General features: G+C 42.4%; 1 protein-coding gene across 4 annotated transcripts in view; it reads right to left on the bottom strand.

The window, feature by feature from the left end:
• LOC149280628 (disks large homolog 2-like) overlaps nt 1–27,425 on the bottom strand; it is a 522,250-nt gene that overhangs the window by 296,823 nt on the left and 198,002 nt on the right. For 2 of the 4 annotated variants that reach the window (XM_089500312.1, XM_089500313.1), the window contains exons 4-6: nt 16,442–16,475; nt 12,524–12,528; nt 1,529–1,577 (exon numbers count right to left, since the gene is read on the bottom strand). The exons of 1 other annotated variant lie outside the window; for it this stretch is intronic. In XM_089500312.1, coding sequence (XP_089356438.1) covers nt 1,529–1,577; nt 12,524–12,528; nt 16,442–16,475 — 88 coding nt within the window. Of the gene's footprint in view, nt 1–1,083; nt 1,110–1,528; nt 1,578–12,161; nt 12,184–12,523; nt 12,529–16,441; nt 16,476–27,425 lie in introns of all 4 variants that reach the window. One more of the 4 variants, XM_089500310.1, reaches the window with a different exon arrangement.

Raw genomic sequence — 27,425 nt, 5'->3', positions numbered from 1 at the left:
CATATGGGAGAGTTCAGAGGAGATCAACTAAAATGGTGAGTGGTTTCAGGATAAAAATTATCAGGAAAGATTACAAGATCTCGATATGTCCAGCCTGGAGGAAAGAAGAGGAGGGGATGTAACAGAAATATTTAAATACATAAATGGATTGAACAAAGTACAGGAAGGGAGAAGACATGTTAGAACAAGAGGTCATAGTCTAAAAGGTTATGTAATGGAGTTCACCTTTACCGAAAGAGTGGTAGATACAGTCTCCCATCAGAAGTGGTGGAGACTAATACAGTGAGGGAATTTAAACAGGCATGGGACAGACATAAAGCTTTCCTCACCAGACCAAAGACTGATAGGGGTTTGAATCCCTTACATCAGGAAAAAAGGGCAGACTAGATGGGCCATCAAATTCTATTTTTCTATGAGTGTTACTCAGAATAGCACAGCGAGAACTTATTCCATTTCTACAGCACTGGAGGGCTTCATCGCTTTCACCCTATATATAGGAATAGAGACGAGTTGTGGGGGGGCAGAGCTAGACCCATTTTAACTGTGAAGAGCTGTAGCGTAATCGTGATGAAACTCTTTTCATCTACATGTAGACTGACGAGACTCACCTTGGTAAGCAGTGTAAAATGAGGAGAACCAGGGTGGATCCAGGCAATTTGACTTTTAAAGTGATAAACAGTATGGATACAAAAAGGTATGAGCCAACCGATAATGGACAGCAACTTAATAACCATTTCTATGGTGCATCGCTTCTGGAGCTTTTCAAGGCTTTGCTCCCTTGTGCCACTTCAGAGGAAAAATCTCCATTGACATATCAGTCTGATCCAACCCACATGGACAGTCAAAAACCAGAATACAAGGCAAATTTATTCTGCATGTGGGAACCAAGAGCTCCCGACATGTTTTGGCTTTACGGACCTCGTCAGTGGAGTGAGGTTGGTATCCCTCTAGGCAGAAGTTATCAAGGAGGTCTATGTCTGGGCTCACCTTTTCATCTGAGTTGAACTCAAAGAGATCCCCAATTGAAGAAATTGCATACAAAGAGAACAGTCAAACCGAGAAGGGACAACTGAGCATCTCTGCATTAGAGTGTCTCAAACCTAACCATCCTGATTTTCGACTAGTACCATAACAAGTACCATAATCGATTCGATGAACAATATGAAAGATCAACCCTCTAAACTTTTTCCCTAAGAATTACTAAGGTACCAGTTCATAAAATATAGTTTAATCAGCAAAAGCAATCTTGCATCCCTGCTCACCCACAACTCCCTGGTTAGTGAATAAACCCATTTGTTATTTCAATATCAACTGAATAATGCACACATCTTCATTTTAAGCACTTTAACATTTATTGAAAATAAATATATGTTCAAACTAGCCTTCAAAAATGACTTAAGAAGGAAATGTAGTATGTTTGACCTACAGCATTCTGGCTTTTATGAAGAAAAAAATCATTGTTCTTTCACAAGGAGAATCCTGATTGTTCTTTCCCTCTGTGAAGTGCCCTTTTTAGAATTTGTCGTACTGTGTTATCATCTCTATTTGGCTTGAAACTACAGTTTTGCTTTTGGGTTCTGCCTCGATGGAGCACTTGTTATGCTGTAATTTATACGCTTATTGCTTCAACACACTGGGGTTTATTCACTAAAGTGGGGGTTAGTAGGAGATACATGGACAGTGTTGACACATTATTGGCCCATCAAGTCTTTTTTGAGTGACTTTTTTACTTACCGTATTGGCTTGGTTATAGGCCGCACCCGAATATAGGCCGCACCCTAAGGAACATTTAAAAAAAAAACAAACGTAGAATAGATCTGTTGCCACTCTGCCCTCCCCCGAGACATGCTGCCACTCTGCCCTCCACCCGATATATACTGCCACTCTGCCCTCCACCCGATATATACTGTCACTCTGCCCTCCCCCCGAGATACGCTGCCACTCTGCCCCCAAGATGTGCCCCCCCCACAACTTACTAAAGCAGAATCCTGTGTGTCTTGCGGGGCCGGCAGGGGACACCTACGCAATAGGCGTAGACAACTTCCGGTGCCGGCATGGGAGATTGTCTAAGCGCATCATGCAGACGTTCACTGGCTGCGGCGATGCACGTAAACGACCTCCGCTGCCGGCACGTCTGCACGATGTGCTTTAACAATCTCCCTTGCCGGCACCCCCCCGTGGGAAGTGCTGGCAGGGGAGGCTGTCTGAGCGTATCGGAGAGTAGGATATGGGTCCCCTGCACCGCTGCGGGGGATCTGCATCCTAACCCTGCTGCCTGCCCGGCACCTGGAAATGCATGTCCCGGGCGTCGGGCGATACGAATTGCGCATTCCTGCGCTAGACCCCGAATATAGGCCGCACCCCCACTTTAGAGATTTAAAGTGGGGGAAAAAAGTGCGGCCTATATTTGAGCTGAATTCATTATGTATTATGAGAGGCTTTGCCTGGCAAGAAGGACTAAGTAGACCCTGTATTCAGTCTTGAATCTTACTGGTTAATTATGCATTATACATTATACAGGGCCCTCCAGACAGCAGATGCTCACTTAGGTCGGTGTACAACATACACCACGACATTTTAGGTGTCCAAATCAAGGCACCTGTGGTGAGGGAATGGGTGGAATGAGCTTGGGATGGGCAGGATTGGAGGCATCCCCAAATAGCCACGTTACAATGGTAGCGTCGCGAGAAAGCAAAGCGGTGTTTATCCTGCATACAAAGAAACGCTCTGCAGTGCAAGGGTTAACTGATTTGGGTTAAAAGAATGAAAAATCACATTCAGTATTAATGAAGCCATCAGTTTGCTGGTTTCCAAAATCATTAAACATATTTTCAACCCATACAACATGAAGCATTGCGATACAACAACTTGGTCCCCAAAGAGTTAAAGACAATTCTCTGATAATAATAATAATTTCTGACTAAACTGTCTGCCCTTCTTACATCATAACATAACCTCCTGCGTTGATGTAATCTGAGGCAGGAAATACCTGCGAGTTATGACTTGGAGAACAGATTGTGACGGCTTCTCCTGGCAAACTCCCCGCTTAACAAGCAGTGACAGCGACGTAATGCTTTTTATTAAAAACATAATAATATAGGGCTTTATAACCTGGCGGTTTAGGTAATACGGACCTCAGCTGGTTCGGGGTACGTCCGTGCATTAAATAATTTTTTTACATTAGTTGAACAGAGGCCTCCTGAACCACGGTGCCTTCATATTAACCCCTTAATGACAGAGCCTGTACATGTACGGGGCTCAAAATGCATTGTTTTCAATGGGTTTAGGGACTGCCCATTGTCCTTAAGGGGTTAAGTATGTTCTGTTTTATTTTATTATTAAGATGGTTTTCTTTGGACTACCTTCTGGTTCTGTAACCAAGCTGAATGTGCAGCCAAACCTCCAATTCTCCTGGGCAGCAGCTACAATTAGTTGACAGGGTCCCTTTAAAATGATGTAATATAGCTGTGAGGTCATAACCTTTTGAAAGGTGGTCTAACAAATTAAGCTTTTTTCCAAGGGGTGTTTGGGTAAGTTGCCAAGTATGAAATTGTTCTCAAGGGCATTTTTCTAAACATCTTGCCCACTGAAAAGGTTTGTGAAAAAATCTACCACCATTGGGGTCGCCATTGGGGGATACAACAAGCACATTACAAGGTACTGGGCCATTTTTATGACACAAGATTGTATGGTATACTAAAAAAAATATTGTCTGAATAGTCCCACTGTGTGGACAACCCACCGCACTCCAACACCTTGTCCTGACGGTCTATCGAGGCAGCGAGATAACAAATTCCTCTCTAGACACCACATATCGTGCTCTCTGACAATTTGCATGTACTGAGAAATTCCCGCCACGGTTATGAAGTCATAAGCAGCACTGTGAGTTTATGAGGCTTTACGTAGGGGAGGAAATAAACAAAAGTGGGGCCCGTGGAATATTTAGAATGTGAAGCATAATTATACCCCTGTCTGTACCGGAAATCAGTGCCATGTGAATATGTTAATATGCATTCATTAAACCTGCTAAAAAAATAAAATAACTAACCTTAAAGGAGAAGCTGCAGCTCCAGAGAAGCAGCCCAATGATCGTCTATGGTCCTATTTTTGTGCCACTCATTGAATACCGCTGGCAGGAATATGCTCCCGTAGAAATCAGTGGGGGTGCTTTATGCACATACGCAGTAGGGTCTTATTATCACTCCAGCTACCCGGAGCCTTCCCTTGCAGGACACGGCCGGGAGTTCCCGCTGTGGTCAGGGGCGCTCTCGCTGACATCAGGGGTGTTCCTGCCGACATTGGGGGTGTTCACCATTCAAAGGGAAAATGTGTGGGGAGTGTCAAGACCCCGCAACCCAGAGGATTCGGGTCTTGACCCGGAGAACCGGCAAAGTGGTGCTTCACCCGGAGATCTCCGGTTGATGCCAGAGGAGGCCCCTGCAGGCCACCAGTAGGGTCGCTTGCAAGGCCCTTTAACTCCTGGCAGAAACTTGGCTCTGTCTCACCGCTCCAAGAGTTAAAGGTCTTTAACTCCATAGGTTTGCCGTCAGGAGTTAAAGGGCCAAAAGAACAACTTTATTGGTCGCCGGCAGGGGCCTCCTCAAGCATCAACCAATTGGATGATGCCAGAGGATTGGTGGTGTATGTCTTTGTTTTTGTCTACGTTTTGCCGCCGCCATGTTCAGGGGCGGACTGGGCCGGGGGGCAGGGGGGCAATTGCCCCCCAGGCCGCCCTAAATCCGGGCCGGTGGGCCGGACTGACGAGCATTCAATGCGGCTGCGGCCGCAAAGTTAAAAACTAAGCGGCCGCGAGCAGGATTGAATGCGGCCGTCATGCGTACCTGGCGTGGGGGGGAGGGGGGCGGTCCGCCCCGGCTGCCGCTCATCTGAGGGGTGCCACCATGCCGGCACGCCTTCAGAAACGATGCGCGCGGCACAACATTGAAGCCACGCCCACCGTCTTCCGCGCTCAGTGCACCGGAAGGACAGGAAGAAGAAGAAGAGGAGGAGGAGGAAAAGTGAGAGTGAAAGAAGAAAAGGTAGGAAAGAGTGGATTAGTAAGTGTGTGAGAGTGATGGGTGTTATGCTGAATGTAAGTGTGTGAGAGTGATGGGTGTTATGCTGAATGTAAGTGTGTGAGAGTGATGGGTGTTATGCTGAATGTAAGTGTGTGAGAGTTATGGGTGTTATGCTGAATGTAAGTGTGTGAGAGTGATGGGTGTTATGCTGAATGTAAGTGTGTGAGAGTGATGGGTGTTATGCTGAATGTAAGTGTGTGAGAGTTATGGGTGTTATGCTGAATGTAAGTGTGTGAGAGTGATGGGTGTTATGCTGAATGTAAGTGTGTGAGAGTGATGGGTGTTATGCTGAATGTAAGTGTGTGAGAGTGATGGGTGTTATGCTGAATGTTTGTGAATGAGGGTTTCAGATAGCATGGATGTGTAAGTGTTGGGGGATAGCTTGGCATAGGGAGTCCGTAATCACATTCCTTTCATGCCCAGATTCCAGCATGTAGTGGTAGCCTAGGCATGATAGGAGTGTGATTGCTGTTATAAATTATTTTTTGGTCCAACTTTGGTGTGTTAACACTTTTATTGGACAGAATAATTCAATGACAGTATTAATATATATATATATATATATATATATATATATATAATTGCAAACAGCAATCACACTCCTATCATGCTAAGTCAGCCAGCACATGCTAGAACCTGGGCATGATAGGATTGTGATTGTTGTTATATATATGTGTGTTTGTGTGTATATATATGTTAATATTGTTGTTGATTTTTTTGTCTAATTTTGGTGTTACTTTTAATAAAGTATTTTAAAGGTTTTTTTTGTTTTTTTTTTCAGTTTTGGCCAAGTGAATGCTGAATTTTTAGTTTCAGTCCAGAATTTTCATTTCGTTGCATCCCTACTATATACTATGCCAGTCACTAAAGTGGTAAGCCTACACCACATCAATGTTTGGCTTAGTATATAGTGATAGGGGTTGTCAGTGTCTGGCTCAATGTATAGGCACACATTGACGGTGGTACTGCATAATCCCTAAGCATATAATGATAACAAATATGCTGTACCCCTGTCAATGTTTGCCTAACCATAGAAACTATGCAGTTTTAAAGTGTGTGTGTGGGGGGGGTGCCACATACAGGGTATGCCACAGGTGCCAAATACTCTAGGTACCCCCCTGCATCATGCGGCTGTCAGACCCAATGGCCATGCCTCAGCTCCTCTTCCCACGTCTTAAAAGTGGTGGGATGAAGAGCTGAGGCATGCGGTGCGTGCACGCCGGCCACTTTAATTTCATTAGGCGCTGGTGGAGTGACTGCCGCACGACGGCCGCTTTCAATGTCGCTCGCAGCCGCTTTGATGGTGCAACGGGCCAGTTGACTAGACTCGCCCCCAGGCCTTAGGCTGCCAGCCCTCCCCTGGCCATGTTCCGTATTCAAGCTGAACAACGAAAACGCACCCTTCGTGTTCGCTTTCATGTTCGCCCGAATACGAATGCACAAGTCTACTTGTTATGCCCCCCGGCGGAGCCCTTGCTGAACACTGGAGCTGGCTGGTGGCGAATTCCACCATCTCCTGCAAACTAAGCCTGTGAGGTGGGGAATGCTGCAAATGTATGAGGGGGTTCAGCAGAACAACTACATGCATTTGCCAGGGGGGAAACTATCACTTGAAGAGGCAGCTTACATGTCGTATAGGTTTAGATGTCATTTTACTTTAATGTAAGTTTTACATTACCAACATGGTGTTAGATAAGTGGAACAGCCACCCGGCAGAGGTAGAAGGGCTTCTTACAGTGAGGGGATTTAAGCATGCATGGCATAGTCATATAACTCCTGAATCAGAGACAAGACCAACGATTGATTAAGGTTTGAGTTTTTACAGCAGGAGAAACAGGCAGACTAGATGGGGCCGATCTGCCGGCACATTCTCTGTTTCTGTATAATGGCTGGAGTTTCCAATTAACATTTATTTTACTTTCATAAACAATTCTCGGCCAACAAAGACTACATCGAGGTGTTGGGTTACGTGATGACTACAGTAATTACGCAGTATGATCTCGAGACTCAGTAACTCAGAAACCGAAGCTTTACGACAATTCATTGTTTACAAAAAAAAAGAAAATTAAAACATGAACAGGGGAATTAAGCTGTCAATCGAAAGGTAACCTAGCAACATAGTACAAGTAAATCACAGGCAATTTACGCCAAGGGAATAATCTGCATTCTTCTGAAAGACAGCGTTTAATATGAAAGTATGAAACCTCAGAAAATTGGAAGACATTCACATTGCAGCGATTACACCCCGAACATGTCTAAATCCATTCACTGAGACTATAAGAATTTTATGCTTGTGTTCTGTCTTACTAGTGATTATATAATTAGTTCACTCACATGCGGTAATAGAGGTTCTGTTTAGAGGAAAATAATGATATTCCTTGCAAGGGTTTATTCACTAAATCAGGAATCTATAGTATGCATTATGTGGGCCTGACCATGGGGAGCTTTACTTGCGTGATGGCCAGGTATAATGTATAGTTCAAACAGTGAGATAACATTCTATGACTCTCGCTACATTAAATATCCATTATATAGGACCGGCTCAGCCCTTTCCGCAGGGGCAGTTTACTGGGCTTGGCCCTCATAATGCATTGAGAAGTTAGGGAGTAAAAACTGCAACTCTCCTGCAAATGTTTTCCTTAGTGAATAAAAACCAAAAGATAATTGGGTGTACTATAAAACTGTCTTGGTGCCTCTAAAGACAAATGGGAGAGATAATGAGAAAGAGGAGGATCAAAGAGAAGAAGAGAGATAAAGAGAAAGGGAAGAGGTTATGAGAAAGAGGAGAGACAATGAGATAGACAGTGGTGTAACCACGGGGTCACAACTGCAACGGGCCCGTCCCACTAGGGGACCTGGGCAACCCCTCCAACCAATCGTTTCTGTGGTGTGAGAGGAGTATATGTGTTAAAATAAGTGCTTACATGTGTGTTAGTGAGTATGATAAGTGTATGTATGTTAGCATGTCTAAATTTGAGTAGGTGTATTTACATATGTGTTCCAGAGTGTATGTTGCAAGGGGCAAAGAAGGCACAGAGAAGATGTTTGAGGCCAATGATAGTGCTGACCAGCTGTCAAGGGACAAAGATGACACATGCAGACTGTTTGTGGGTTAGGGGAAATTGGACATGTTGCTTGGTAAAGTTGGGGGGCAATTTGGGCAAGTCCTGCTTCTGTGTGCAATCTGGATGCTGGGCAAGTCTTGTGGATGCAATATGTGTGAAATATAGGTGCCAGGGCTGGCCGTTGGGGTGTAAAACCTGTGATCTATGCCTGCAATTTAGACTTTCCATACATTATTTGTTTGATCTATACGTTTAATGCTGCGTTTGCATGTGATTTTTTTTCAGATGATCTATACCTGCTAGTCTGGGTTTGTGTTAGTTGGCTTCTCTATAAATGCAATATATGTTTGTATGTTTTGTTTCTTTACTCAATACCTGCAAATACAGGGTTTGTATGTCTTATTCAGTTGATCTATACTTGCATTACTTTGTTTCCATGTGTTGGGGCACAATTTTCTGTTATTCCCTCTGACACAAACAGAGCTAGTTACGACTTTGCCCCTTTCGTTCAGCAGCTTCTATAAAGTCGGCATGACAGATGGCAGTGACACGTTCAGTGTTCTGGGACTGACAAGCTGGTTGGAGGCAAGGATGACACTGATATGCTGTGTAGGTGCAAATGTGGCACTGACAAGCTGGGGACAAATATGACACTGACAAACTGGGCACAAAGATGGGACTGACAAGCTGTCTGGAGACACATATGACAATGGTATGTTTGGAGGGCAAATATGGCACTGGTAAGTTGTTTGGGTGCACTATTGGCACTAGTAAGTTGTTTAGGGGCAGAGGTGATACTTACAAGATGTTTGGGGACAAAGATGGCATTGGGGCACATATGACACAGATAATCTGTTTGGGGCAAAGATGGCACTAATGAGCTGTTTAGGCACAAATATGGCACTGGAAGACAAAGAGGGCACTGGTAAGTTACTTGGGTTCAAAATTGGTAAGTTGTTTGAGGGCAAAGCTGGTACTGTGGGAAGTAAAGTGACATGTTACTTGGTCGGAGGACCAAGCCATGTGTATGGTTAGAAGGGTTATGTCTTTTAAGGGGAGGGGTTAGCAATATAGCCACACCCACCTGGGGGCACCAAAAAATTCAGGTTACATTTTTTTTATCTGTTTGTTTTAAAATTTAGACTTTGCTTATATTTTAGCTATTTTTTTATATTAAATGTCAATTTAAATACAAACCCTTTACAACATCACAGAGACTAAATCCAACATGTATTAAGACAATAAAGTTAAAATTACAGCTGGTTTTATAAATAAACCTATAAATAAACAACAAATGTCTGATTTTCATAGAATTAAGCTGTTTACTGCAGGCTTTTCCAATGCCAATTTTATTACTTTTTTTTTATAAATAGTGTATGAAATTAGGGTGACGTAAAATCCCGTATCAAGATCTGAAATGTGTTCTTAATATAATTTTTCTATTGTTTTTACTCAATGCTTTATAAATATCCAGCACAGAATGATTGTTTTTTGGGTTTTTTTTTTAGCATTGTTCAATTCAAGGATGCACAATATTGGGATTACTATTAGGTGTTATGAATGAGAAACAGACTGTTATAATTGTTTTATTACATTTTAATTTATAAAGAGACAGCAGATTCTGCGAAGCTATTAGAATACGATTATCAATAACCTGAACACCTGGTACAGAAGAAAACAAGGACCCTGCACTTCTGAGCTAATACTCATATTAATAAATATTTGTTCCCACACTCTTGAATAATTTAAAGAAGACCAGTGGACAAGCCCTTGATTTCCAAGGAGTGGGGCAGGTACTGCTGAGTGGCTTTAAAGCGCCGTCCCAGTAACTCATTTACGTACCAGCAGAGCCGGCCTTAAGTGTTCTGGCGCCCTGTGCGGACTACACCTCTGGCGCCCCCCCATCCCCTTCTCACTGCCCGCCCCTTCTCACTGTGCCCCCCTCTACCCCTTCTCACTGCGCCCCCCCTCTGTCCCTTCTCACTGCCTCCCCCCCGCCCCTTCTCACTGCCCCCCCTCTGCCCCTTACTTACCTTGTTGCCGGAGTCCTGCGGTGGGAGCGGGAGGCGTCCGTCTTCCCGATCTGCCGCGGTGCGCGCTTCACAGACGGAGTCACGGAGAGTGAGGGGCGCGGAGCCGTCGCTGAAAACTTCACGAGCGACCGCTCGGCGTCCCTGCCCGGGACTTAAAACTTTTTTTTTGTTTGTTTTAACTTTATTTAACATCCTCCATGTTAAATAAAGTTAAACCAACTTTATTTAATATGGAGGATGTTAAATAAAGTTTTAAAAAAACAAAACAAAAAAACGATGCTTTAATTTAACTCCCGGGCAGGCGCCCCTGTTGCCATGGCGCCCTGTGCAGCCGCACAGGTCGCACACCCCTAAGGCCGGCCCTGCTTACCAGTACACACACTCACACTAACACATACACCATTACTCTAGCACACATATACTTTTTATAGCTCTTGTTCAATCTTTTCATTAAATTGAAATGGATTTCCAGCAGATTCTATAGAACTATTGCCACTGCTGAAAGTTAATCATAATCATTGCTACTACATAAAAATTTACAGTATGCCATTTCGCAATAACATTAACGTGTTAAGTCAATAAATCCAATAATGATTTATCCATGGTTTTGACCCACGTTGAGAAAAAAAACAAACTATTATGGATGCCCATTATCACAAACCTGGAGAAGTTACCTTTTTCTATGGAAGATCAAAGAAAACAAGAGGTGTTTAAATCACCAAACCGATCAGCTGACATAAGACCCAGTTTTATGATTACAAGAAAATATGTATCAAATAAACAGGAATATAAACATTATAAGAAAAACAAAAACGGGAGGATTTAATAACCCAACTCTTGGTGGCGATAGGAGGAACTGCCACCAAAAACTTTGGTTCACAATTGTCAAATCAGATCTAGTTCATCTTTGCTAGCCAGAGTATATCTTAATCTTTAAATTGTGGAATAAATTGTGATCGGTATAAAAAAAAAATGGATGTTCTTTAAAAATATAAATACAAAGAAAATAGAAGTTGATTTTTCAGATAGCTCATTATCCTAAAATCTCATATTATGACATGACTCTGAGCCATTAAAATGATCGCTTCCATGAGCTGTGTTTGTTTAGCTATAATAGCGTCCTCCTTTTTAAATATAATATTTTCCACTGAGCAGACTATAAAAAAAAAAAATCTATAATCCCAGTGAAGAGAATATTTATGCGATATTGTTTTCTATTGTCTCTATGACACTTACTGAGTGAACATGCTGTGCTTAGTAATGGCAACGTGGAATGTTTCGACACATCTAATTTCCAACAGCTCGGTTGGCGAGACTAAGTCAACAATCATTATGGATAGGCTGGCACCGATCTTCTTAAATATATGCTGCTAAATTACAGAAAGTACTACTGGATGGGTGGAAAAGTTGAATTAACTGTAAATTAGTCCCCTTTCTCTTAATCTATTTCATCTTACTTGCAAAGCTCAAACTGGATCCATCTTTTGGGCTTGATTGGCCAAGTCATGGTTGATTCCATTAGTAGACTGGGCATACTTGGGAACCCTCTGGGTTTTGTGTCGCTTCTCTGGTTCTCTGGGTCAGGGCGCTAAATCTCCAGGTCATGGGTGCACCTAGGCATGCCCACTCCCTGCCAAATTCCTTAGGTGTTAAAATGTGATTCTGAAGAATCACCCAATGCATTTAAAGGGACCTCTCAGCATACCTGGGAACATCTCGGCCTTCCCTTGTGGGACCCGGCCAGGACTGCACACTGACGTCAGCCGGCGGTCCCGCTGACGTTGGTGGGTGGTCCCGATGGCAGTGGGCGGTCCCGATGACGGTGGATGGTCCCGCTGTCGGTGGGCAGGCCCTCTGTCGGTAGGCGGTCCTGCTGCCATTGGTGGGCGGTCCCGCTGATGTCGGGGGAGTTCAAGGAAAAAATGGGCGGGGAGTGGGGTATGTCAAGACCATGCTCCCGCAACCCAGAGGATTCGGGTCTTGACCCGGAGAACCGGAGGAGCAGCGCTCACCTGGCAATCTCCGGGTCAAACTCAGAGAGTTCCCAGGTATGCCTCTCAGCTATCATGTGAATTAAAGAGTATATGATGGCTGGTGTGTCCCTTTAATGGTGTTAAAAGCTGGGTATGAGACAATTCCTCTTTAAGTTTACATCTTTGGAACAAAAATCACACTAAACACCTCTGATAATTTTATAATATATTTTACAGTTTTTAAAAAAAGAAACTAAAAGGGAAAGTATGCATTTAAGGCATAAAACATTTATAAACTATAACAGACACAATGGAAACAGGTAAAGAGTTATATGGTATAATTGGGTCCTTTTTGTTACGTGTGGCCTTTAAACTCAATCTCCTGCTAACATCGGAGACAGAATGTTCCAACATCAAACATCTAAAAAAATCTCTTTTTTGTGAAAAAATATAACCATAAAGAAACAGCTCCTACAATCGTCTTTTCTGTATAAACCAGACTAAAACATGGTTATCATAGATACATACGGTGCCCTTCACAAATATTGGCACTCTTGGTAAATATGAGCAAAGAAGGCTGTGAAAAAGGTTGTCTTTATTATTTAACCTTTTGAACTTTTCTTCAAACAATACACAAAAAAAAATTCTGCTCTCATAGATATATAACAATTGCAAACACAACACGGGTTTACCCAAATAAAAAAAATTTGAAATATACAGTATGTTTGGCGCAATTATTGGCACCCCTTTGGTTTCATATGAGAAAACTAATCCTTGGCTCATTCATTTTTGGACAAAAATCAGGGGTCAATTTAAATTCGGGAACCAAATTCATTGTGCGGCACCAACATTCACTCGCATTCACTTTCTCACACTCTCAGTTTATCACTCACACTCTCATCTTTGTTTACTCCCTCTCTCATGCTCTCTGAATGTCTCCCTACCTTCTCTGCCAAACCACTACCGTGTCTCACATCTTCTTGCTCTCTTTTCTCATCTCTTCTATCTTCTTTCTTTGTCCTGATCTCTGCGGACATAACCTTTGGATGAACTTCCGCCAAAATTATGAAGCTTCCGCTGATGTCCTCTCCCCCAGTGACAACCATTGTAAGTCTACTTTTTCAATGGGAACTTATTACTAGCAACATCCTCTACCATCGTCCTTTCTACTGAGAGCTGGGATATGAAGTCATATCCAAACTCTCTGCTGAGAAGGATACACAGAGCCCATCAATACTGCCTGGTTTTTTTGATGTTAAGACTCAGACCGTACTCAGTTGTTAATCTCATTTTAGATTCAGGAGGTATATGCCTATCCCATGCATGTTGATATTCCACAAGATGGTGGAGTGATTGTTGGCATTTTTGCCCATTCAACCAAAAGACCACTTTTGAGGTCAAGCACTGATGTTGGACGAGATGTTCAATTCATCCCAAAGGTGCTTAGTCGAGTTCTGTCAGGCCAGGGCTCTGTACAGGCAACTTGAGTTCCTCTACCCCCAACTCATCAAACCAAGTCTTTATGGACCTTGATTTGTGCACTGGGGGGCAGTCATGCGGGAATAGAAAAGGGTCTTCCCCAAACTGTCCCCACAAAGTTAGAAGCAGAGCATTGTCCAAAATGTCTTTGTATGCTGAAGAATTAACATTTCCTTTCACTGGAACTAAGGGGCCCAAACTCTGAAAAACAAACCCCAGACCATTATCCCTCTTTCATGACGTTCCTAACACACAGCGCTGGTGCTGATGTCACTTCCGGAAGCAATTTGGATCTCTGTAGTGAGAGATGCTACTGAGGACAGGTGATTTTTACACACTACTCGCTTCAACGCTGAGCAGGCACAACTTGTTAAGTGTCCATGGACTAATGCTTCATGGCAGAGCTGTTGTTACTCCTAGACGCTTCCACTTCACGATAATAGCACTTACAGGAGACCAGGAAAGATTTGACAAGGCAGGAATTTCATGACCTGACTTGTGGCAAAGGCGCCACGGTTAAAGTCAATGAGCTCTTCAGTAAGACCCATACATTGGTTGTGGAAGTAAGGTATTTCCCTAAACACTACTAAATTTGTGCCCTCTGTAAAGTTTCGCTCAGAAAAGTAAATTTTCCAGCACATCGGGTCAGAGCAGATAACATCCAATCCCTTCCATAGCTCTCCAGGTAGCTGGGAGAGAAGACCTGCATTTAAAGGCACCTTGCTATTGTCGCAATCTCAAAAAAAAGTCAATATTGATAATCAGGAGAGTAAATGGTGGAAATGGTGGAAACGGTCAGAAAACGGGAGAAAAAAAACCCCATCCAGTGACACAAAATCCGCAGATCTCAGCAGAGTCACGGTCTGCGCAGCTGGACCCATGAATACAAAGCATTGATTCGGCAAAAAAGAAGACTCTTTTACAAAATTAATTCAAAGTGACCGAAGCAGAGTATGATTCATTTAATAGCAGGGGGTGTCCAGCAGAATGCTGCTTGAATGAGGACTGGATGTATTCATCTCACTCCATTGAGTGAAACACTCAATATAATTTAAGGGAAAGGCAGAGAAAGCCTCCTTGCTTATTATAGTTATTATACCGTCGCAGTGTCTTTATTGTGTTCCACTAGAACATCACACATTACACAGTTATATGGACCTGAGCAAGTGACAACTGTTTATTTTTATTATACATTTTTACAGCGCCATCATGATGTACAATGGTTCTCCCAATGTTCCGATCGTCTTTCCTATGGGGTACTTTGTGGAGTGACAGGCATGTCCAAAAATTGTCTTTTCAAGATTCGATAAAGCAAACTATTGTCCCAGTCTACCTGCGATCCAAGTAGTGGTTTGTTTAGAAGAAGTGTGTATTCTGTATCTGGTAACACTGGGTATCTGAGCATGCGCTCGAGTTTGTGCAAGTTTCTATGGACGCTCCCAATGCAACTAGGTTTAGTAACAAACCCAGCGGCAGCCTGTTAGGGTGCCGGCGCATGGACGGGGGAATGTCTTATAAGCATAATGTATGTTCGTTATAGGAAAAACGGGCAGGGGGCTTTGGGAACAAAACGATAATATAATAAGTAGGCGCTGCATCTGATTGGAGAGGGAGTATTACCCAGTTATAATATTATCAATGACACTGAATACTTGATGTTCTTAATGCAGATACATTACAGTTTTATTACAGAAAGGGTAGTAGATCCCTCCCAAAGCGTCTCAACCTCATCGATCCTTATCGATCGGCCAAGGTGGGCGCCCAAAGAGAACGACATAAAATCTATTTCATTTCCTTCCCTGCTGCAATATCTCTCACCCTGATCTAGATTACATGATGTAAATCACACGATTACTTCCCTGACTCTTCTGATTTTACTAGTTCCGGAAGATGAAGAATATAATTTCCAACAAAATTCTAAACTGACTCACAGACTGAGTGGGTCGTAGAAGAATGCCGAGTAATTTCCATTCTAAACAGATCCTTGACAAGGTTTAAGAGTCTATATTACTATTAATACCTTGATGAACGCACATTAAGTAGCGGAACTCATACCTCAGAACACCGACACACAATGGCTTTTGTAGATGTCATTATTTTACATTCTTTTTGGCCGCCGTATTTTTTGGGGGGTTATTTTTAAACGCAAATGTAGCGGAATGAATGCCGTAGAAAGTATTGTTTATCCATAATCGTTGTGTGTAAAGCATCCAAATCTGATTTTTTATGGATGGTTGTAAAATACCTCTTTCAGCAGGGTTACTGACCATCAATTTTCAGATCCAAAGAAAAAAAAAGCAAATAAAATATTAAAATACCCGGTAGTATTAGTGTTGGTTACTAAGGATAAATTACTATCATTTTTGTGATTTAAATAAATATAACTAGGTGGATTATGATGCTGTTGCTCCAGAAATTAACATATTTTCCCCTTAAAATTAGATTGATTCTAGATTGTGTGATATTATTAAATATTTGAAAATTGAGATTTATTTTTTTTCCCGGGAAAGATTTAATCCCAGTTGGGTAATAAAAAAACAATATTACATCTGAATTTAACAGCCAGCAGCCTACCAGTTGAAGAAGGGTTAAATGTGCTTAACCCTAAGTGCCAGAAAGCACTTAAATGTTTTTGCTCCCATGGCATTTTGGTGTAAAACAGGGGTAATAACAATGTTATAAACATAGATTTACAATAGTGTATGTTCAGTTATAGCATGTTTCGAGGACAGGGAATCCTCTTCTCTTGCAGCGTTTTAGGTGCCGGCATCAGCAAGGATATAAACACCCGCTCTATATTTTTAAAGTGGAACACATGCCAAGTTTTCATTGCTGGGTGTGCACTTTCTTCCCATTAAACCTATATATACCCTCACTTACCTTGTAGCCCATGCAAGAGCTCTTTTTAGGGTGTTGTGTTTGTTGGGCCTTGCCCTGAGTCCTGCACCAGTTTCCAGTTCCTTGCCTTGCCTATGAGTTGTCTTATTCTCTTGTACTCTCCCCATTGGATCCTGAACTGTGGCCTTGCTTTGACCTTCATTCCTACCTTAACCCCTTGTACTGATGACATGAGTCCTGCTCCGGTATACCCAACCTCAGCTTGATTCTGCCTTGTCCTTCTTCACAACGTTCCTATTATTCCTATATTTTATGCGCTTTTTTTTCTTTGGCTCTGAAAATTGATGGTCAGTAACCCTGCTGGAAGAGGTATTTTACAATCATCCATAAAAATATCAGATTTGGATGCTTTACACACAACGATTATGGGTAAACAATACTTTCTACGGCATTCATTCCGCTACATTTGCGTTTAACAATAACCAAAAAAAATACAGCGGCCAAAAAGAATGTAAAATAATGACATGTACAAAAGGCATTGTGTGTCGGTGTTCCGAGGCATTTGAGTATCAGTTCCGCAACTTAATGTGCGTTCATCAAGGTGTTAATAGTAATATAGACTCTTAAACCTCGGCAAGGATCTGTTTAGAATGGAAATTACTCGGCATTCTTCTACGACCCACTCGGTCTGCGAGTCAGTTTAGAATTTTGTTGGAAATTATATTCTTCATCTTCCGGAACTAGTAAAATCAGAAGAGTCAGGGATCTTTATGTAATCCAGATCAGGGTGTAAGATATCGCAGCATCATTCAAAAAGAAAAAAATGAAATCGATTTTTATGTCGTTTTCTTTGGGCGTCCACCTGGTCGATGAGGTTGAGTGGTAAAGTAAACGTGTATGAAAGAAAATAAGGGAAAAAGTGTAGAAAGACAGATTTATCAGGATTTCTAAATATCTTTTAAATGCACTCTAAATTCTTCACGTGGCGCTGCTGAGTTTATTATTCGGGTTAGGACTTTCAGCTATCGTGTTTTTAAAAGAGAGTTTTGGTCCCAGGATACTTCCAGAGCTTTGATGCAACTCTGGTCACACTATTGTGGTGTTCTCCTCTTCCCTTTACATAAGGAGCGTAATTCTGATGTGGGGCTAGTCACACAGGGAGTGGAAATTTGTTGCCGTTCTGGGGTCTATAGGTTAAAAACCCGAGCAGGTCTATTCACTAACACATACATTCACCATTGCCAGTTTGCATTTGCACTTGCATAGACTCGGTGAGGGTTGGGTTGATGTAAGTTCACAAATGCAACTGGAGTCATTAATGAACAAAGAAGAAACGGGGCTCCCCCTAGTCCTCTTCTTAACAAAGATGGGATGACAATCTACCCCCTCTTACCCAGCGCGATGTTCAAGGGGATATAAAGTCCAACTATACCCCCCATCCTGTGTGATGGGTTTGCTAAAATATTGTACATAGACCTGTGGAGATTCTGTGCCCAGTAGGATGGAGTCAGGGTTAAGACCCAAGAAATGCCCTGTAGAGAGCATGGACCCTTTCTATAACCCCTGGCGTCCATCCCCTGCTAAAAGGAGAGGCACGAAGCCCACCTAGTGCTTCCAGCCCTCCATCCCCTGCCCTGTAGGCTACAAGCCTTCCGCTCTAAAGTCCCCAGGTACGGGGTGAGGTCTACCCAATACACCATTTGGAAACCAAGGAGTCGGAAGGAAAGAAGAGAATTCAGAGGCCCTGAAAGCGTATGCGACGCCACGTCTTTAACCGTGTTGGCCCAATAAATGGTTAACTTCAACTAAATGTCCACGTCAACGCTTCATTCTCACCGAAAATACAAACAAGACCCCTAGCTGAAAATTACAAATAAAATACAAACATTTCTCTTTCTCTTGAGGAATATACGTGATATCATTTCCAATCACGTTATTACGTATTTCTGTATCCATTTTTTTCCCCTCGGATATCTGCATCATGCTTTATTAAAAGCCCGGCGTTACCGGGAACAGACGCAAACGAGCATTTCAGTAGAGACCCGTTTTTATTTCTTGTAGACCGTAGAATCAAACACACAGCTGGGAATTTAATTTTCGGTTTTCGGAGCTCAGTGTGAATGTTTGCAGCGGCGGGAGGACCAAACTTTGTTACAGCTGGAAAAAGTCTCTCCTTTTGTAGCCAAACGTTGTCAATAAGGTGCCCTCCTGTGCTTCATAAAAGGTATGAGAGCAATATGAATACATTAGAGGAATTGTATTTGTGTTCGTATACCACAAATTAAAATAAACAGCTTGAAATACATTATTTCATCTACCAACGAGTTCCATTCTTACCGGTTATTTAAAAGGGGAACTGTCATAGGTTTTAGAATAACTAAAGGTTTAAGAGTAGTTGTTTTTGGAGATATTTAGTTTAAAAGTTCAGCCTCAATGAAGATGAGGTCAGTGGCACACTGTTGCTAGTAGAGTTTGAACAATTTGAACAGATATTTTGTTTAATTTTTGGTCCATTTGCTTTCGGATGATGGTTTTTGTTTCTTGCCCTTTCCGTTTGGACAGCATTCATAGGGCTTTTTCGCTTTTTAAAGAAATTTGTTGTCACTCACTCAATACCTCTTCCGACAACTGCTTCTCCTCCTTCGCTTCTCGGTCTCCTTCTCAGCAGCTCTGCTTCTCTTGCTTTTTTTTCCTCCTGCTCTTCTGATCCTTCTCCATCATTATCTGTTTCCGAAACAAAGGGCCGAAGCCTCCCTGCAAGCCACGGGGACAACCTCTCCCCCATTCCGCTAATCAAGGAAGAGGTTGTCCTCATGGTGTGCCTTGTTGCAGACATATCAGTGGAGCAGGAGAAGAGGAACATCGGAGAAGGGAGAAGTTGGCATGTGAAAAGGGAGGAAAAGAAGCGGAGAGGGAGACAGAAAAGGCTGTTGTCGGAGGCGGTAGTTAAACATTGAGCGAGACCTTTTGGAGTTTTCTCCTTTGTTCTGTCCTTAAGTTCTCTCCCTTCTCCTCATTTCACCACAAAAAGAGGAGAGAGAACTTAACGATGAGGAATAATCATGTAGATCCTGAAAAGTTTTTAATTAATGGCAAAAATTACGTGTGGGTGAAAGACCATAGACTTGCTCCCATCATGGATTCAACTCACAGGTGTCCCTAGGTGTACAGGCTACCGGTGCCCTCAAGATTGAAGAATAAAGACAAAAGCAAAAAAGATATAGGTAAAATCTGGGAAAAGAGTAAATAGAAAGAACCTGTACATGCGAGTGGACAGGACTATGGCTGCCAACAGTTTCGACTTTACCAAGGCAGTCCTGACAAGTGAGCTTACACTCCGGACTCTCTGTTCCCCAGACAAATGTCCATTTTACTTCGAAAAACTCTGCTTCCGTGCTGTTGTTGTTGACGGTTCCGTATAGTATGAAACATTAAGAGAGGCCAAATGTTAATTGACCCATTAAATGTATAGCAAAATAATTATATGGACCCAAAATAGGGTTATAATCCTCTTAACATCTTTATGACAAGAGATGCATTGATCTGTAATATGCCGTTCAGTCCTTTTTGTAGCAGTAAATAATGAGATGCGACAATAACAGTATCGGCAAAGAAAATCGATAGAAACACATATTCGCACACAAGCTCTCTTTGGTAGATTGAGGTCATTATTACACATGGCATGCAGTGCCGTGCAAACCGGTGGCAGCTTCAGACGTGTCTACTAAACTGTGAAACTCCATTTGTTTTACTGATTAGAATGTAATATAACGTTACACTCTAAATGGACAAATGCTCACAAAATATACTAAGAAACACAGAAAAAAAACAAACCCCTGTTCATTCTGTTACTAAAAATATTAGAACCGAATTGTCCACCTGCTGTAGTATTTTAACGATCGGCTCTCTAACACTTGCAGGTAGCGCATTATGTGGAGGGACAGGTTCGGACTCAAAACCCTGAGTGAGCCCGGCAGGTATAGCTTTGCCTGGTTGCAGACGGCTGTCTGCTGCAGCTTTAGACTTTTTCCATCTACTGGGACAGGACTGAGAAACCGTCAGACAGCAGAGTCTGGAGACTGGCAGGTGGACTGAGGAAACTGGCAGCAGAGTTCGGGGAGACTGGCAGACGGCAGCAGAGTCTGGGGATTCAGGGAGATGAGGTACCATGATTTGATCTTACTGTGCATTATCTATACGTAGCAAGATCAAACCATGGTACATTGGGATGAGACGGATGCATAAACTAAGAACAGTCCAAGGTCAAACAGTCAGATGACCAATAATCCAAACAGAGCTCCAAATCAGAAACCCGAACAAGGATAGCACGATGAGGAGACAGAAATCCCAGGGACCAAAGAGCCTCCTGATGGTTATAGGGGTGGGAGAAACATCTCCAATGTTCAGGGTCGCTGGTTCTGACACCTCCATTGGCTATAGGCGATACGGATTGCATCATCCAATGGACAACTCTGTAGGGCTATTGGAGGGTCATGGAAACCGCTGTAAATGTACGCCGTCATATTTCATGAAAAGTAGCCATATATATATATATATGCAACAACAAAGCAAATAATCTAGTCTGTACAACCTCTGAATACGTTCCTTAGCCCCTGGCTTAGTACTTAGTCCCTTAGTCTTATATCTAGCTTGGCCTTATGCTTATCCTATACTCGCTTAAACGCCTTCACTGTATTAACCTCTACCACTTCAGTTGGAAGGTTATTCCATGCATTCACTACCCTTTCCGTAAAGTCATATTTCCTGATGTTACTTTTAAACCTTTTAAATAAACGTCTCTCCCTTTGCAACCAAGAACTCTGCTAGCATCTCCTGCAGCTCTATTGCTACCTTTAAATCCTCTGAAATAATAATAATCACACGTTGAGGTTAGGACGGTATAATATCCCACTTTCCATGTGAAATTTGTGGAAAGCAGAAAACCACATATTTTTGGGGAAAGATTTTGCCCTTTTGACCGGGCTGCACAGTTTAATACGTTTGCGTATATATTTCCGCTCGTAGAGCTGAACGAGCCCTCTATACGGCGATAAATTAGCACAGTACGCCTAATGAGACCGAGCGAAGTGTAAAAGATTGCACGCAGAGGAGGCACTCAAGGTGAAGTAAAGATCATGCTAACTTATAAATTCCGTAAACGAGAAGCTGATTAAAATTAGAGGGAGCTGCACAATTTACAGCAAACTGGATTTTTAGGCGAATTCATAATTATTCACTGGAAACGTTAAAGTTCTCTGTGGATTCTGGAATGATAACAGAGGGTAACGTATACACCTTATGCAGAGGGGTTCCAATTAGACTTGGGTGTACGTATGTGTGTATAGATGTATATGTGTGTACATACCCTATTGTCCCTATTATAGGCCGCACTTTTCCCCCTAATTTAAAGATTTTGGCCCTATAATCGGGGTCTTCCCTCACAAAAGGGTGGATCTTCCGGGCATCATCCTTCCCCCCAATTTCGACTCTGACATGGGACTGTGTCTCGCAACATCGATGGAAATTTTAGAACAATTGTTCATTTTATGCTTTATTTAAAGTAAAATAGTAAAAAAAAAAAAAAATACAGCTGAGTTCTGTAATTAATTCTGTTGATCCAAATCACCTCAGGAAATAGTGGTTGAAAGGGTCACAATCTCTTATACTAATTGCTAAAGGCAAATTAGGTCAGCTATTTATATAGGGTTTGAACTCGCGCAGTCGGAAAAAAATGAATCTGAGTAAGCGAATCAAGAATGTGCAGAGAATGTCAACGGTTTACAGCGTGAGATGCTAATCTCACACTCAGGAAGACAAGAAGCGAGCAGAACATTAAAAAAAAGATCATGTTTATCGATTTTTGGATATTTCGAGTCAGCCCTGACACATCTTGTCACTGAAACTGGAGATTATGTATGAAGTACGACATAGGATTATGTACAAAGTTTTAAATGTTGCCCTTATCATCATAGCAACCATTGTGAAATGGTTCTAGTGACTGGACCAGTCCATTACATTATACCCTTTATAACCAAATGGAATTCAGCTTATTCCAAAATAAGTCATTTTTTCCTCCGTGCACATGGACTGGGGTTGATTCATTAAAGCAGGAGTTTATTGGTGAGTTTGCGGGGGAGGGGAGGATTTTAGTTTGGACAATTCATTATGAAGGGCCAACTACAGTAAGTTTCTCCTGCAAGAAGAGCTATGTTGGTTCTGCATGAAGTACAAACCTAAGAACTTCTCAAGGTTGGACCCAGGAGGTCTCTCTCTCTACTCGAGGTTGGACCCAGGAGGTCTCTCTCTCTCTACTCGAGGTTGGGCCCAGGTGGTCTCTCTCTACTGCTCATTACTGGAAGCTAGAATGGGACATGTGGAAAGTACAGGTCTATACATGCCTTGGAAGGGGCAGAATGGAGCTATTGTGTTGATGAAACCAGAAAACACTCACCCCCTTATCAGTTGTGATTTCTGGAGTCTCTGAGCGAAGACCAGAGGTTTTCTTGACACCAAGAAAGATTCTTCACCCATTAAACAATACATTATACCTGGCCAGCGCAGTCCTTCACACAGAAGAAGCACAAAGAACTTAGATAGACTGTATCTAAGTAACTAAGTATCTAACGTATCCAACTTCTAATGACTGGCTGGTTGCTTCTTCCCTGCTCCTTCTCAGAGCAGTCAATATGAGGCAGGTAAAGCCGTGCATAATGGCGGCTCTTGCTTGCATAGTGGTGTACCCTTTCAGGTTAACGTTAAAGGGCTGGGGAGTGGGTAACACCTGCGCAGGGAGCGATTGTTAATAACCTCCTCAGCAGCTTTCCTTAAAACACAGCAACCTGTTTAAACTTCTGTCTGCCTCTTTATACAGGATCCATTCATCTGTATGAATAGGATGTGTGTGACTTGCATGCAGATCGTCTACCCCATCCATCGTGGGATGACAGGTTATTATTAACCAACACAAACATATTCACAGTTCTGCTCGGGGTAAAACCAACTGAAATGCCATATACATCATCCCTGGAATCAGCGACCTGGTGTGAAGGACACTTTGCTATTCCAGACGTGGCTTCAGACATTACCTCTGGGCAGGCAGATGCACCCTTTCGGTTTACATTTCTTGTGAAGGACGAAATGGTTTTGGAAATGGGCTGAAGAATTATCAGGCGATGCGCCATGCATTCCGAAAACCAATGCCCTGTTCCATATTCACCCCCCCCCCGAAATAATATGAATTAGATAAGGCTTTACTTTACACTTGGGCTCACCACAGTTTTTCCCCCAAAGATTGCCATTATTGCTTTAATAGGGTTTATTAATCGATACTGCTTTATCAGCTTATCTTTGTCTGCCTTCATTAAAAATTATTTTGATCCACACTTTTCTGGGAGAGGGGCTTTATGGAGTGGGCATTGCCAAATGTTGCTCCTATGCCGAGAGAAAGAAGAAACTGACCCAGAAACCAGGTCCTTCACCAGGAAACTCCAAGTCAAACTTGGATAGTTTCCAGGTATGGTGATTTAATATAAAGTACTCATACACGTTGAGCTAGCCTTGCTTACCTTACTTAGATCTTGAAGAGTCTTTGGGTATGTTTTGCTACCCCCTCTTAACAAAAAAAGGCATAACCATACATGAACCACCCCAGGGTAGGAACTCTCCTTCTTCTTGGGTAATGGATTTGTAAAGGGGTATGGCTACCTGCAGAAGCCTTGGGTGGGTGAAGAACGGGGGGAAAGCCAGCGGAAGAAGAAGGGAAGTGGGCAAAGGGTTATCATAGCCAAACACGTTTCCCCTGCTTGGAGAGATATAAAAAAACCCGGGCCAAACCTGGAGAGACCTCAGATATAACTCCCTGCATATGGCCCTACCAGCATATCGAATGTATAAACAAAACACAAAGGCAAATATAGCCATAGTACCTACATTTCTTTTTTATACAGGACAAAAAGAGGTAAATATTTTGTTAACATTTTTTCTCCTTGCCGTAATTGAGTTTGAAAATTTTGCTGAAAGCAAAAAACAGGACCTTTCAGCTATTGCTGCGCATGAAGAGTTCTTGTGCCCATGGAAATCAGGCATCCCTATGAATCCCTATGATTAGGAAAACATTGTGAGAACAATTCTCTGCTCTTAGAAATTGATCAAATGCTTTGTGTCTCTTTATACCATCCTGAAAACCTATCGGATACAAATCCCCCCCGGCTGTGGAGAGAGCTCAGCGTGCGACGTGACAAAGGCAAAGCATAACAGAGAACAGAGACAAATTTCCCTACAATGATACGAGGGGGAAAAAATTAGTGGTTTGTTTACAATGATGTTGATTTATTTTGTTCAGGATTTTCAAACTGATGGGGATTGTGATAGTTATATATATATATATATATTTAAAAAAATCATTGCTTCAAAGAACTATAAACTTGTTCTGTTTAATAAAAGGAGAACTATCGTTAAGTGCATAGAGACATATATTAAAATGCATACTTCTATTAGATCAACGGTGACTCTCAGTGTCTAAACTAAATACTGTTTCCGAGATAATTAATTGTCTAAACAGCTTGGGTGACATCGGTACTGAATTTTCTTTGTCATTGGAGACTGTCATCAACTCTTGTAGGGCTAAGTGGTCTTAAGGTGCAGAAGAACAGCTTATGGTGGTTCAAAGAGGCTAAAAGGAAGGGAAAGATAGATAAATAATACAGAGAAAGTTTTTGAATTTAGAAAAAGGAGGACTTATGGCTGTAGGAGGCCAGAGGGGAAGAGCATGAGGACAAAGGAATGTGCATTAGAAAAGGTAAATACCAGCATTTGGCCAAAAAAGAAACAATGTCCCCAAAGTACATATTAAGTACATATACAGGAATAATAATACATTATATGAATTAGTAAACTTGCTTGCAGATCTGGTATGATGGGCCAGAGGAGGTTGAATACCTTTTCTGTATTCTTGGGCTGCTTGGTTTCGGATGTTTGCTAGCAGACCGCTTATGGTGGTTCAGAGAGGCTTTTCTACATTTATATATACAGGGCCGGCCTTTGGGGTGTGCGACCTGTGCGACCGCACAGGGCGCCACACTCCAGGGGGCGCCGCCGCCACCGTAGCGTACCGTTGCCGCCAGCAGCGTACCTAGCAGGGGGGGGCTCATCAGGGAGGCACCTGGCACCCCTCCAGAGACGGACAGTAATGTCCGCCGCTGGAGGAGCAGGCTCACAAGGGAGCGGTATCGGAGGTCTTTAACAGAGTGATTTTAAGTCGGTTCAAGGATCTCCCTTGAACCCGGCTTAACATCACTCAAGGGAGCCGGAGGTCTGCTAAAGATCTCCGATACCGCTCCCTTGTGATCCGCGCGGCAACAGCTGCTGTGCGCCGGGGTTTGTTGGATTAGTGTATATGTGTGGATTGGTATATATGTGTGGATTGGTATACGTGTGGATTGGTATACGTCTGGATTGGTATACGTGTGGATTGGTGTGTGTGTGGATTGGTATGTGTGTGGATTGGTATGTGTGTGGATTGGTATGTGTGTGGATTGGTATGTATGTGTGGATTGGTATGTATGTGTGGATTGGTATGTGTGTGGATTGGTATGTGTGTGGATTGGTATATATGTGTGGATTAGTGTATACGTGTGGATTGGTATATACGTGTGGATTGGTATACGTGTGGATTGGTATACGTGTAGATTGGTATACGTGTGGATTGGTATACGTGTGGATTGGTATGCGTGTGGATTAGTATATGTGTGGATTGGTAAGTGTGTGAGAGTGATGGGTGTTATGCTGTACCATTTCCAATGTCTTTTTCATGATCTAATTATGCTCTAAAAGTGCATCATAACTCCCATCATTCTATACTGTTCCATACAGTGGCAGAGCTGGGAGGCAGAGGCCTTGCACCCCCACCGCAGGACTCCTGAAAGGTAAGTGAACTTCAAAGAGGGAGAGGGTAGATAGTTAGGAGGGCGTATATAGGGAGAAGGGAGTGAGACAGGGGAAAGGGGGTAGATAGGGAGAAGGGAGTGAGAAGGGGTAGATAGGGCAATCATACTCCTATCATGCCAAGTCTGCGAGTAAATCCTGAAATCTGGGTATGACTGGGCATGATAGGAATGTGATTGCTGTTAATCATATATATATATGATATATATAGACTTGAAAACCGAAGTTGTTTGTGTGGTTATTTGGAAAGTCCCTGGAGTGCCGGTAACTATTTTTGGACTTTATATATATATATATATATATATATATATATATAATATTATTTAATTGTTTTGTCCTATTTTGGTGTGTTACTTACTTTAAATAAAAGTGTTAGATTTTTCATGGTGTTGGGGGGTTCATATTCGGTTTTGGCCAGGTAAATGCTGCACTTTCGGTTTCAGTCCAGAATTCGTTTCGGTGCATCCCTACTACTAAGCCAGACAATGAAGTGGTAGGCCTACACCACATCAATGTTTGGCGTAGTATATAGTGATTTGGGTTTTGTTACAAGTTTTGTTACAAGTTTTTATTCCTTTCTTTTTTTGGGATGGGGGGCGCCAGAACACCTAAGGCCGGCTCTGTATATATATATATATATATATATATATATATTCACACATCTCATTGTATAGCACTAAGGACTATGGCGGTGCTGCATAAATGAATAAATGATTATAATTCACTAGCTTCACTGCCAGGGAAAGAAGGGATGATCTTCTATCCTCTCTGAAGAGTTGACCACAGCCTTCTACTGCAAATAAAACCAAGTCGCCAATCAACCAAGTCAACCAGTCTGTGGAGTCTACCAAATGGTTCTTGACATGTGGAGAGATAAATATATTCTGAATCAAGGCACCTGTATTCAAGCAGTTGCAATCTAACAGCAAGAAAAGCAATACTTGGGATGCTCAGATATAACTAAATCAGAGATGAAAATAAAGGCGCTGTGTCTAGACTACAAGACCCTGCAAATCT

This window comes from Sceloporus occidentalis, unplaced genomic scaffold, assembly GCF_023333645.1.
Source record: "Sceloporus occidentalis isolate IW3139 unplaced genomic scaffold, rSceOcc1.0.p SCAF_151, whole genome shotgun sequence".
NCBI classification, from domain to species: domain Eukaryota; kingdom Metazoa; phylum Chordata; class Lepidosauria; order Squamata; family Phrynosomatidae; genus Sceloporus; species Sceloporus occidentalis.
Note: the sequence above shows the minus strand (reverse complement) of the source record. Positions and strands in the feature narration are given on the sequence as shown.